Source organism: Rana temporaria, chromosome 3, assembly GCF_905171775.1.
Source record: "Rana temporaria chromosome 3, aRanTem1.1, whole genome shotgun sequence".
In the NCBI taxonomy this organism is placed as follows: domain Eukaryota; kingdom Metazoa; phylum Chordata; class Amphibia; order Anura; family Ranidae; genus Rana; species Rana temporaria.
This window is the reverse complement of record NC_053491.1, coordinates 312,803,772-312,816,065: the sequence shown is the minus strand read 5'-3', so window position 1 is coordinate 312,816,065 and position 12,294 is coordinate 312,803,772. Positions and strand designations below refer to the sequence as shown.

Genomic DNA, 12,294 nt, shown 5'->3' with positions numbered 1-12,294 from the left:
TATATAAAAAAAATTACAACAGTTTAGGCCGATACGTAATCTTCTACATATTTTTCTACTTGTTATGGCGGTGATCTGCGATTTTTATCGTGACTGCAACATTATGGCGGACACTTTTGGCCCTATTTTGGGACCATTCAGATTTATACAGCGATCAGTGCTATAAATATGCACTGATTACTGTATAAATGTGACTGGCAGTGAAGGGCACTAGGGGGCTAGGAAGGGGTTAAGTGTGTCCTAGGGAGTAATTCTAACTGTTAGGGGGTGTGGCTACGAGTGACACATCACTGATCACTGCTCCCGATGGGAGGGAGCAGACGATCAGTGACAGTGTCACTAGGCAGAACGAGGAGATGCTTGTTTACACTTTTCTCTCCCCGTTCTGCAGCTCTGTGACCCGATCACGGGACAGTGGCGGACATCGAGTCCACGGGTCGCACGAACACGGTCACAGAGCTCGTGGAATTTCAAATATACGTTACTTTGCCCAGTCGTGCCATTCTGCCAACGTATATGTACAGGAGCCGGTTCTTAACCGGTTAAGACTTGAAAAGAAGAAATTCTTACGCTGGCCATCAGTGGAAAATGCTGAATCTCGACAGGATTTGAGGTGATGTCCAGACGACCATAGTTCTTTGTTTCCATCTTCTACACAGGAATATGAATACCTGAAACAACAAACAAACTATTAATAACAGCATGTATACTCCATCAGAAGGCATAGAATACCCAACCGTAAAGATTTATATGGGTAATACTACATTAGTGGTTTATGAATGATTTAAATAGCAAAGCTTGTTGTATTTTTTTTTTTTATGTACATTGGCAGTAGACAAAGTAGCATCTGCAGCTTTAAAAGCCAAGATAATTTCCACTAACGCCTTCTGGGAAAATATCAGTATATCAATATATGCATACAAATAACAGTAATTTTCTACTGGATAATTCCATATTTCCATTTTTGTAGCTGTTGCTCTATCTCAGCACACCACCGCTGGGGAATGGACTCCATAATATCTTGAGAAACAACAAATGATGTCATCCACAACATTGCAATAAGCTGGCTGTGTAATGTGTTTAAATAAGATGTGGAAACACAAAAAACCGCGCTTCACACATACAGTCTATAGGCAGCAGCTGACGTTGGAAAAACAAGCAATATATAATATAAAAAGCCGCGCCAATCTAAATAAAAAGTCAATAAATGTCAATCACTGAAGGAAAAAATTGATATGATCTCCTTGAGGACAATAATAACGGATAGAGCCTTTAGTTTGTTTGATGAATGACACTAAGTTCTTAAAGTTGGTCAAACCACGAACACCCAGGTGACATGCATGCTTTTAGTGCAAATCCTCCACCGTAAGAATAAGCTGCTTACCAAACGGCAAGTCTTTAATGCATTTGGCTTTAGCCCAGCCACGGCCTTTCAATCCTCTAGATACTTCAGGGTGGACACACTTGTAATTAAGCAGCGAGATCCCAGCCTCAGCATAGAGTTGGAAAGCAGTTGCGGTTCACTCTCGTTACCCCCCGCTCAGGACAATAGCAATCAAGCGATCCAGACACATATATCAAGGATAAAGAAGGGGCACAATAGCGTAATACCGCAAGATAAGGAAATTTATTTAAAAGTAATGTACTTACATCAGTACGAATAAAAACAGCGTGTAACAGCAATAGTAAAGCCGGCCGGCTTGAGGAGCCCTCCTCCTTGGCGTGGTGACGTCACTGACGCAGCCTCCCAGACGCGTTTCGTCACTAATGGACGTTTTCAATGGGGGTCTCCCCATTGAAAACGTCCATTAGTGACGAAACGCGTCTGGGAGGCTGCGTCAGTGACGTCACCACGCCAAGGAGGAGGGCTCCTCAAGCCGGCCGGCTTTACTATTGCTGTTACACGCTGTTTTTATTCGTACTGATGTAAGTACATTACTTTTAAATACATTTCCTTATCTTGCGGTATTACGCTATTGTGCCCCTTCTTTATCCTTGATATATGTGTCTGGATCGCTTGATTGCTATTGTCCTGAGCGGGGGGTAACGAGAGTGAACCGCAACTGCTTTCCAACTCTATGCTGAGGCTGGGATCTCGCTGCTTAATTACAAGTGTGTCCACCCTGAAGTATCTAGAGGATTGAAAGGCCGTGGCTGGGCTAAAGCCAAATGCATTAAAGACTTGCCGTTTGGTAAGCAGCTTATTCTTACGGTGGAGGATTTGCACTAAAAGCATGCATGTCACCTGGGTGTTCGTGGTTTGACCAACTTTAAGAACTTAGTGTCATTCATCAAACAAACTAAAGGCTCTATCCGTTATTATTGTCCTCAAGGAGATCATATCAATTTTTTCCTTCAGTGATTGACATTTATTGACTTTTTATTTAGATTGGCGCGGCTTTTTATATTATATTTAAATAAGATGTGTTGGGCTGATGGCAAGAAATACAGGAACAATTCCACTACTTAAGACCCCTTTCACACGGGGCAGTGGAGGTGCGTTAACGGTATAGCGGCGCAAGGATATTCGGCCTCTAGCGGTGCGGTTTTAACCCCCGCTAGCGGACAAAAAAGGGTCCATACCACCGGCAATTCGCCTCTACAGTATTACCGCAGTTTCCCATTGATTTCAATGGGAAGGAGCGGAATAGGAGCGGTAAACACCCTGCTCCTATACCGCTCCAAAGATGTGGCTAGCAGGACTTTTGGAGCGGTCCTGCTAGCGCACCGCTTCAGTGTGAAAGCCATTGGGCTTTCACATTGAAGCCTGCAGGGCACGATTTTTTCAGGCGGTATAGCAGCGCTATTTTTAGCGCTGAGCCGCCTGAAAAACGTGTCAGTGTGAAAGGGGCCTAAAGTAAGAAGTATTTACTGGCACTCTCTAATTTGCATATATTATAGCAACAGGATATAAAAAGTTGATTTCTGTATATCAGTAAATCTGTCTAAAATTTGATCTGTGCTTTTACTTAGCACTTTGGAGCTCTTCTTTAAAGTGATTGTAAAGCTTCCTTTTTAAAAAATAAAATAAAATGAACAAACATATCATACTCCACTGTGCAGCTCGTTTTGCACAGAGCGGCCCTGATCCTTGACTTCTGGGGTCCCTTGGCGGCTCCTCTCCGCATCAGATAACCCCCCTAGGAGAAGCTTACTCCCGGGGGGTTACCTTGCGGGCACACTCCCGAGTCCACCATTTGCGTCTATAGACGCAAATGCCGAACTCGGCCCCGTCCCCCTGGTGCCCACATCATTGGATTTGATTGACAGCATCGGGAGCCAATGGTTGGCTATAAATCTATCAAATCAATAGCCAGGACCCCATGCAAAGAGGGACAGCACGTCCCCGCCAAGGAAAATACGGGGCTCAGGTAAGTAAACCAGTCACTACCGGAAGTTTTTTTCACCTTAATGCTTAGGATGCATTAAGGTGAAAAAAAACAGAAGGGTTTACAACCCCATTAAGTAATAACATTTGAAGAGAAGCATGAAAAAAAAAAAAAAAACATATTCTTTAAAATGTAGTTCTTTAAAATGACACTTACACAAAAACATCTCCGTCTACATCTCCTGCAGCAAGGATGTCCCGGGTAGGGTGAAAGGCAATTGTGTTGACAGCAGCCTCAAATGTTATGTCTCCTGGTGTGTCCTTCACCCTTGGTTCTGCAGGGCCTGGAATATCATCTAACTCTTCAGTTTCACCCTGCAGAATGTGATATTATATCTTGTTAATCATTGAATCTGCCCCCTCAATGCTCATAAGTGGTCAAATTCTGATACAGATAAAGAGAAAACAAGTAAACAGATTTACTGTATTTATCGGCGTATACCGCGCACTTTTTTGCCCTGAAAATCAGGGCAAAATATATGCCGATACCCGCTTTCCCGCGCCGAGTTTGAATACTGCGCCGGCACACTCGTGTATAGTCGGGCAGGCTCGGCTCCTCTCGCGCTCACGTCCTGGACGTACAGGACGTGAGCGCGAGAGTAGCCGAGCCTGCCCGACTATATACGAGTGTACTGCGCTCGGTATATGCCGGCGCAGTATTCAAACTCGGCGTGGGAAAGCGAGGATCGAGCGGGGAGGACGCCGCAGAAGGACGCCAGACCCGACGAAGAGGATACCCGAAGCCGCAGACGGACGCCGGACCCGACGAGGCCGCCGCGCAAGACACCAAAACTGTAAGTACTAAAATCTTTTTTTACAGGAATGTCGGGTTCACTTTAGGGGTGCGTGCTATACGCCGGAGCGCGCAATACCCCGATAAATACGGTAGTTATCCCGAGCAGAATAAGCATCCAAACGTCTATAAAGGCTCAATAGGAGTGCATTTACTAAGGCCTGTACTGTACCTTCCTTTATTTCTGCATCCTGCATAAAAAAATCATATAGTAGGAAACATTTTAGTACCTCCATTTGGCGTTCTGTGTGTGAGAGCAGTAAAGCAGGGTGCTCCAGCAGCACTAAGAGATGTTCCAGATTCCAGACAAAAGAGAGCGGGGTGCAATATTGAAATGAACTACCTGCATGCATCTCAAGTTATATTTTCAATTTTACCAGGCATGTACCTTTAATACGAGTATATGCATAGACTGTAAAAGTGTTCATAAACTCAAACTGGACTTGGAAGTCTGTTTCTTGAGTATCTCTATTCAGTACTGTAATGACTTATTTTCTTTAATGGTATTTATAAAGCGCTAACAATTGTACACAACGCTTTACATAGATATTGTACATTCACATCAGCCTCTACCCTCAGGAATCTTACAATCTATAGTCCCTAACTCACATTCATATATATATACACATACTAGGACAATTTAGACAGATTCCAATTAACCTACCAGCATGTTTTTGGAATGTTGGAGGAAACCCACACAGGCACAGGGAGAACAGGCAAACTACATACAAGTATGACCATGGTTGGGATTCAAACCAACAACCCTAGTGCTGCCAGGACGAAGTGCTAACCACTTAGCCACTGCGTGGCCAGAGTGTGCTTTGCAAAGTTCCTGCTAATTAAGCATCTATATACTAAAGAATGGTAGCAGCCTGTTTATAGCTTTGTTTTATAATGATTCATAAATTAGTTGATCACAATACTCAGCAGAAGCTGCCTATAAACAAGCAAATCTATGCTTCTGAGGGATCTAATCCATGCCATTTTGATTCTGGCTCAACTCCTGCTGGTGAGATCTAGTGCTAAAGGGTTCCTCGTGTGCACCATATTCTGGCTAGTTTACTGTTCAGAACAGAAACAGTGGATAATAACTTCAGGGGCATAATTTGTAGTGTGCACCTTCTTTGCTGGGCTTGCTCTCCCACTACTGGACAGAGGTTGCACTCAGCCATTTCAAAATGTGCTTTCTTACCAACTCTAGGATGAAAACTATCTGAAGTATAAAAACTGTTGCAAATGCTATTACCTGTAAATCATTGGCCCTGGATGCATCACTTGCAGGCAATTGCTCCTTGAGCTGTCAGCATTCCATTGCTTCAATGGGGCTTGCATCCACAGCTAATTGCTGGGTCTTCCACATGTAATTGCTAATGGCCCTATTCGCAAGTGTGAATGGGGTCTTAGTTTAAGTCAGGGAAATATATTTCAAATGCATCAACACAAGAGGTGTTTAAAGTTTTAAAGTTAATTTTCTTTAAAAAGCCACATCCTGAGTATATAAGCCTGTCCCCCGCCAGAATTCTGTAGGGACAGACCCTTGCTCTTTGTGTGGAAGAGTAGCAGTCTCTTTGCAGGGGCCCGCTAGACCTAGAGCTGTAATATTAACAGGGAAAACAAGCTTAGCTGATTGCAGAGCTATAGCTACTATGTGGTGTGTTGGACCTTTACAGAGAGACCACTGTTTCCACACTGATTACAAGGGTCCTTCTCTGCAGAATGCTTTTCTGCGGCAAGAATCTGAAAAAACATGTGGCTAAAATCACAAGTGGTTCTAGACAGCTGAGGTCGCTCAGCCTGTACAAAACAATGATATGCTGACAGGAGCCACAACTGTCTTTTGATCTTCACATGTATCCACAGCGGTTACCCCCCTGCCAAGCACAAATTACCAACCCTGGACGAAATCTGTCTGTCCAGGGACAAATGACTGCCTGGACTGCATTCAGAGCTCATTTTTTCCTTGCCACAGCTTGCCACTTGGTGCAATTCTTGGAGTCACTAATGCTCCTTTTCAGCTGAATTTTCAAGCCCTCCCTCAAATAGCTGATCTCTCATGCAGCATAATGGCGACTGCAAATCCAAACTGAAGCCAAGATGTCCCTCTCTCCTCATTTGTTAAAAATAGGAGAGTTGAGTTCTACTTTAAACTGAATTTTTTGTTGGGATTTGATTTATTTTAATTTAATACACCATTCTGTGAAAAAGAAATCCTTTTTACTAGCACTGTTTTCTATAGAAACATAGTACAGGTCTTTTTACAGAAAACCAAAATGTATTATAACCTGTTGACTCTGCTCTTCATTTTCCTCCTCTTCTTTGTTAAGTGGCACAGCCTACAATAAAATAATATTTATTACTAACAGTACAGACAACAATAAGTTCAGATAGTAAAAAAAAAAAACAACAACACAGCTAAAGCTGAATTCCAAATTTGGCAATTGTTTGTTACATTGTCCCAGCTTATTATGTGACATACCTGTGGGAACCCCTGTGGAAGCTGGAAATCACTGTCGTAGGCACCACTACTACAGTGATCTCCACAAGCTTAGACAGCAGGGCTAAATTCACTGAGCCGTGACATCACCTGCCAGTTTCCAGTGTTGTCTTTAGGGAGAAGGCGTTGCCTTTCACTGACACACAGCTGACAGAAATGTGACCATTCCAAATAAATTAAAAAGGTGTTTACACTGTGATATATTGAAAACATTCTGAATGGCACCCAATTCACTTTGTCAGTGGATGTGCATTGCAGTGCACTAAAATGCATGATATTGCAGTATTGTACTTTGTAGTTCGCTGTGTTACAAAAAATAGTATGTTCTGCTGCGTTTGCCCATTATAATGAATGCCTTAATGCAATTGTCTGCTCTCCTCCCTCCCCTGTACCCTGTGACCCCCACTATGCCGGTCCCCGGGCCTGCAATCAGGCAAGTGGAGCCCTGGATAAATAGTTGGGGGGGGGGGGGGGGGGACTTTACACAACGCAGCGGAAGGCATGTAAAGCCTAGTACACACTAATGAAAAAAAGTTATAGCTTAGGTCGGAGCCACTGTACTAACAGTCCAATGTTGGTACAGTGACCTCCCTCGTTGAGCTGTTGTATACTGGTAGGAGGATGCCCCCCGCCATAACACTATGATCAGTGCTCTCCGCCATCGGGCCGAATGTTGGTTATTTTTTTATTGAAGCGGCTGATGTCTCCCAACATTCAGCCCGTGTGTACTAGGCATTACCCTTTTCTGTCCACCTCTCCAAATGAACGAGATGCAGTAACATCCATCCCCAGGGGTGAGGAGTGTTGGGCTCCTTGGTAGTTAAATCTTGCTCCATTCAGATCTGTCACAACGGCCATCCAGATGCAGTGAAAGGTCAGCTGATCAGTGCGGTCACTTGTAAATCAAGAAATGGTACACTACTTGCTTCCTTAGCAGGGCTCGGAGGACATCATCTAATGCAGAGCCCAACAGAGTAAGTTATGGATCTCTTCCTCTGCTGGTTTACTGACTTGTCATTGCTTCTGAGGGGCCACACCTACGGAGGTCTGCATGGGGACTGATTTAACTACAGCAGCCCCCTCCTCCCCTCATCCCTGGAGCCCGGACCACCCCTTTAGGTCTAGGCCACATAAAAGCCATCTAGGGTGCTCGATGCAGTAGCTCCACATCTGTATGCCTCAAAGTTTAGGATGGGAAAAAGAGGCACCATTTGGGCCCCTTTCACATCAGCAATGTCAGACAGCAAAACCAGGCAAGTTTCTAACCTTGACTGCCTGGCAGCCCCTACAATACTACCTGCCACTATGCCCCATAGAGGTGAACGGGGCTGCACCACAACTGTATCTAATGCGGCACAATGAAGAGGGATTTCAGTGTGAAATTAGGCATGGGAGTGGCGACATACACTGTATTACCAAAAGTATTGGGACACCTGCCTTTACACGCACAAGAACTTTAATGGCATCCCAGTCCGTAGGGTTCAATATTGAGTTGGCCCACCCTTTGCAGCTATAACAGCTTCAACTCTTCTGGGAAGGATGTCCACACGATTTCGTAGTGTGTCTATGGGAATGTTTGACCATTCTTCCAGAAGCATTTGCGAGGTCAGGCACTGATGTGGAGGAGAAGTCTCCGTTCGAATTCGGGTTAAGGTGAGGACTTTGTGCAGTCCACCCCAAACTTGCTCATCCACGTCTTTATGGACCTTGCTTTGTGCACTGGTCCAAGTCATTTGGTGGCGCGGGGATTATGAAGTGGGTTTTTTTTTCAGGGGTTGGGCTTGGCCTCTTGGTTGCAGTGAAGGGAACGCTTAAGGCGTCAGCATACCAAGACAATTTGGACAATTTCATGCTCCTAACTTTGTGGGAACAGTTTGGGGATGGCCCCTTCCTGTTCCAACATGACTGTGCACCAGTGCACAAAGCAAGGTACATAAAGACATGGGTGAGCGAGTTTGAGATGTAGAAACTTGACTGGCCTGCACAGAGTCCTGACCTCAACTCGAACACCTTTGAAATGAATTAGAGCGGAGACTGCAAGCCAGGCCTTCTTGTCTAACCTCACAAATACGCTTCTGGAAGAATGATCAAATATTCCCATAGACACAATTCCCAGAACAGTTGAAGCTGTTATAGCTGCAAAGGGTGGGCCGGGCCAACTTAATATTGAACCCTACAAAATAAAGCCTCGTACACACGATCAGATTTTCGGACTGCCGTTCGCCCGTTTTTTTTGCTGCATGCTACTCTCATGTCAAAAGTGAAGAAGTTACTCACCATGATAATTCTCGTACGACAGAATACAACTTCAGAAGTAACGTAATGTGTTGAATAGTTTTGTATTGTATTCTTTCATTTCTGAGCACGCGTGGTCTAGCTCTTATGATTTTTTTTTAGTACGAAAACCTTACTAATTAAAACGAAAATAGGACGTTGAGTTCAAGTACGTCAAAAATGTTATAGTCTGGACATCCAGCTTTTGTCTGACGAAAAACCGGAATCAATGATCCGAAAATCAGCAGGTCTTTCGTCGGATGAAATTTTACTTTTGATTTCCGTATCGTGTTAACGGGCCTTAAGACTCAGATGCCACTAAAGTTCATGTGTGTGTAAACTAAGGCAAGTGTCCCAATACTTTTGGTAATATACCGTCTTCTGATTGCCCCCTAACTGCGTGCCAGCTGCTGTTGACAAACATGATCCACCGCAAATTGTAAGTCAGTAACTAGGCCCATGCGAGAGAGGCCCAAGACCACTTTGCATCACATTACTTTGCCAAAGAGAAAACTTCCTTTTGGGTCTGCTGAAAACCGAACACTTCTGAGAATGTAGATCTTGTGTGCTGAGTGGTTCCTACCGCCAATTTCTACATCACTGCAAGACACAGCAGGGACATCCCTGAGGTCAGCATGACTCCCAACTTTTTGAGATGGGAATGAGGGACACCTATTAGCAAAAATATGTAGGCATAGGGCACACCTCCTTAACCACTTCCCACCCGGCCACTGCATATGTACGGCCAGGTCGGAGCTCTCACCTTCTGAGTGGACTTCAGGAATGTCCTTTAGAAAAAGGGGTATCGTGCCCGCGCAGCGGCGCGATCCCGATACGCTTGTGTCACCCGGACACGGCGCATCTCAGATCGGCAGGAGGGCTCTGTGATTAGCCCTCCTGATAACATGACGGCTGTGTCCAATCACAGCCGTCATGTGATGTAAATTGAAAGCCGTTGGGACTTTCACACTGGAAACACAGAAGTGGCTGTTTCAGGTCGGTTTGGAGGCGCTATTTTTAGCGCAATAGCGACTGTAAAACGACCCACTGTGAAAGGGGTCTTAAAGAGAAGAGAGGCGCCTCTAAGGCCTTGTACACACGGGCAAACATGTAAGATGAAAACGGTCCGCCTGACCGTTTTCAGCGTACATGTCTGCCCGGGGATTTCTGTATGATGGCTGTACTCACCATCATACAGAAATCCGCGCGTACTCGATACGCGGCGACGAGGCCGTGCCGTCGCCGCGACGATGACGCGGCGACGTGCGCGGCCCTGGCAGTTCAATGCTTCCACGCATGTGTCGAAGTCATTCGACGCATGCGAGAGATGACGGCCGCTCGGACATGTACGGTAGGTCTGTACAGACGACCGAACATGTCCGAGCGCACAGGATTCCAGCGGGCTGTTTCTAAACAAGTTTGGAAATATTTGCCCGCTGGAAAAAGGCCCGGCGGGCAAATGTATGCTGGAATCCTGTCCGCTCGGCTGTACAGACGACCGAACATGTCTGCTGAAACTGGTCCGCGGAGGTACAACATTTAGCAACTCACATGGCACATCTAAGTATGCAGGCATCCGGAGTAAAGCTGTCCACATAGACCAGTGATGGCGAACCTTGGCACCCCAGATGTTTTGGTACTACATTTCCCATGATGCTCAACTACACTGCAGAGTTCCAAAACATCTGGGGTGCCAAGATTCGCCATCACTGACATAGACCATCCACCCCACCGCTGGCTCTGACCGCTTCAGTCTGCAATCGTGATCGTAAAGACTACCCTGCAGTAGAGCTGTCTGAAAGTGAGGCTTGAATCGCTTGTGGAGTGCAAAGTGGAAGAGATGACATCTATGGCAGCGAGGAGGATGGTTTAGGTGGACATCTTTACCCCGGATGCCGGCACACTTAGATGTGCCTCTTAATCATCAACCATGTGAGTTGATAAATGTTGTACCTTCATTAAATGTAACCATATTGCTACACTTAGAGGAACCTCTCTTCTCTTTTATACTCCGTTGTGACACAACGCTACTCTTGTATCAAGAAATCAAAACTTATTTAAAAATTGTGCTTGTCTTGCAAAACGCTCTCAAACCAAGGTTTTACTTTATATAGATCCAACCAAACTGAAAGACACATGAGGAGGAAAGAGGGACAGGGGGGACTTGGTTCCAAATCAGGGACATTTGGGAACTATGGGTCAGCGCTGAGCACAACATGGGACACAGGACATCTACATTGCCAGAAGTTTCTACAGACTTCATATGATGGCACCCTAGCGCACCTTCCAAGAACATCTTAGTTGCTGCACGGTGACAATTACCAGCCACAAGGACCACAAACAGTTAAATGCACACACAAAAATAAATAATAACAATAAAACAAATAAAAAGATAGTTTTCCTATACATGGTTACATAACAATTTCTGGTCTAGATAAAATCCTAATTAAAAAATAAACTAGTTTCTGTAGTTAATAAAGAAAAGTACATTGAACTTCTTAGGACTGCATTCGGAACTAAAAGAACACTGAAGAACGCCAGTGATAGGAATACACAGGGATGGCGGCCAGTTTGGAGCTCTGTGTACCCGGAGAGAACAACGTGTGGACGGAATACGGACACTTTACAGCATGACTAGACGAGAATCTAAAGATCACACCTCACAACAATCATTTATTTCATATTAGAGCTTCGTCTGCCCCGCTAAATACCACAACTATGATCACACACAACACACATGCGTACCTCCATGGGCGCCGCCATCTTTACCGAGAGACACCAAGGTCCTGGCAGCTCGATAGAGCACAGAAAAAAGGCGCCCAATCGACATCTTTGTATAAGATTATAAAGTGTCCAAAAAGAGGCTTGTATGTAGAGTGTGCATAAACATAATTATTAGTGTAACGCAGTAACATCGTGTTTACGTTTTACCATTTGTACGGGTACACTGCAAAGACCTTACGGTATACCATTAGGGCCAATATTGTTCATGCAATGCTTGAACATGTCATGCTTGTGTTTGATGGATTTATTTTTGATTTATTTTTTTCTACAATACATTTTACAGAATTACAGCATTTATAGAGTTTGTAAAGTTCTAATCAGTTTGCAGTTTTAGAAAGAATTGTAGTGATGGCATTTCAGAGTAACTGCATAGCTCCCAACTGTCCCTGATTTCGAGGGACTGTAGCCGATTTGGAGCAATGTCCCTCGGTCCCTCTCCCCCTCATTTGTCCTTCATTTTGGTCTGATCCATATAGTTTTCTATAAAATGCACTTTTTATCTTTCAAAAAGCGTTTCTTAGTGCTAAAACTTTCATCCAAATTATAAATTGCTACATTTGT

At 44.5% G+C, this 12,294-nt stretch overlaps 1 protein-coding gene across 1 annotated transcript in view; it reads right to left on the bottom strand.

Moving 5' to 3' along the window:
* WDR55 (WD repeat domain 55) overlaps window positions 1-11,753 on the bottom strand; it is a 34,589-nt gene extending 22,836 nt beyond the window's left edge. Inside the window, exons 1-4 of the mRNA XM_040344824.1 lie at window positions 11,695-11,753; window positions 6,464-6,514; window positions 3,546-3,703; window positions 571-671 (exon numbers count right to left, since the gene is read on the bottom strand). Coding sequence (XP_040200758.1) covers window positions 571-671; window positions 3,546-3,703; window positions 6,464-6,514; window positions 11,695-11,712 — 328 coding nt within the window. The 5' untranslated portion in view covers window positions 11,713-11,753. The remainder of the gene's footprint in view (window positions 1-570; window positions 672-3,545; window positions 3,704-6,463; window positions 6,515-11,694) is intronic.
* Between the last annotated feature and the right edge of the window lie 541 nt (window positions 11,754-12,294).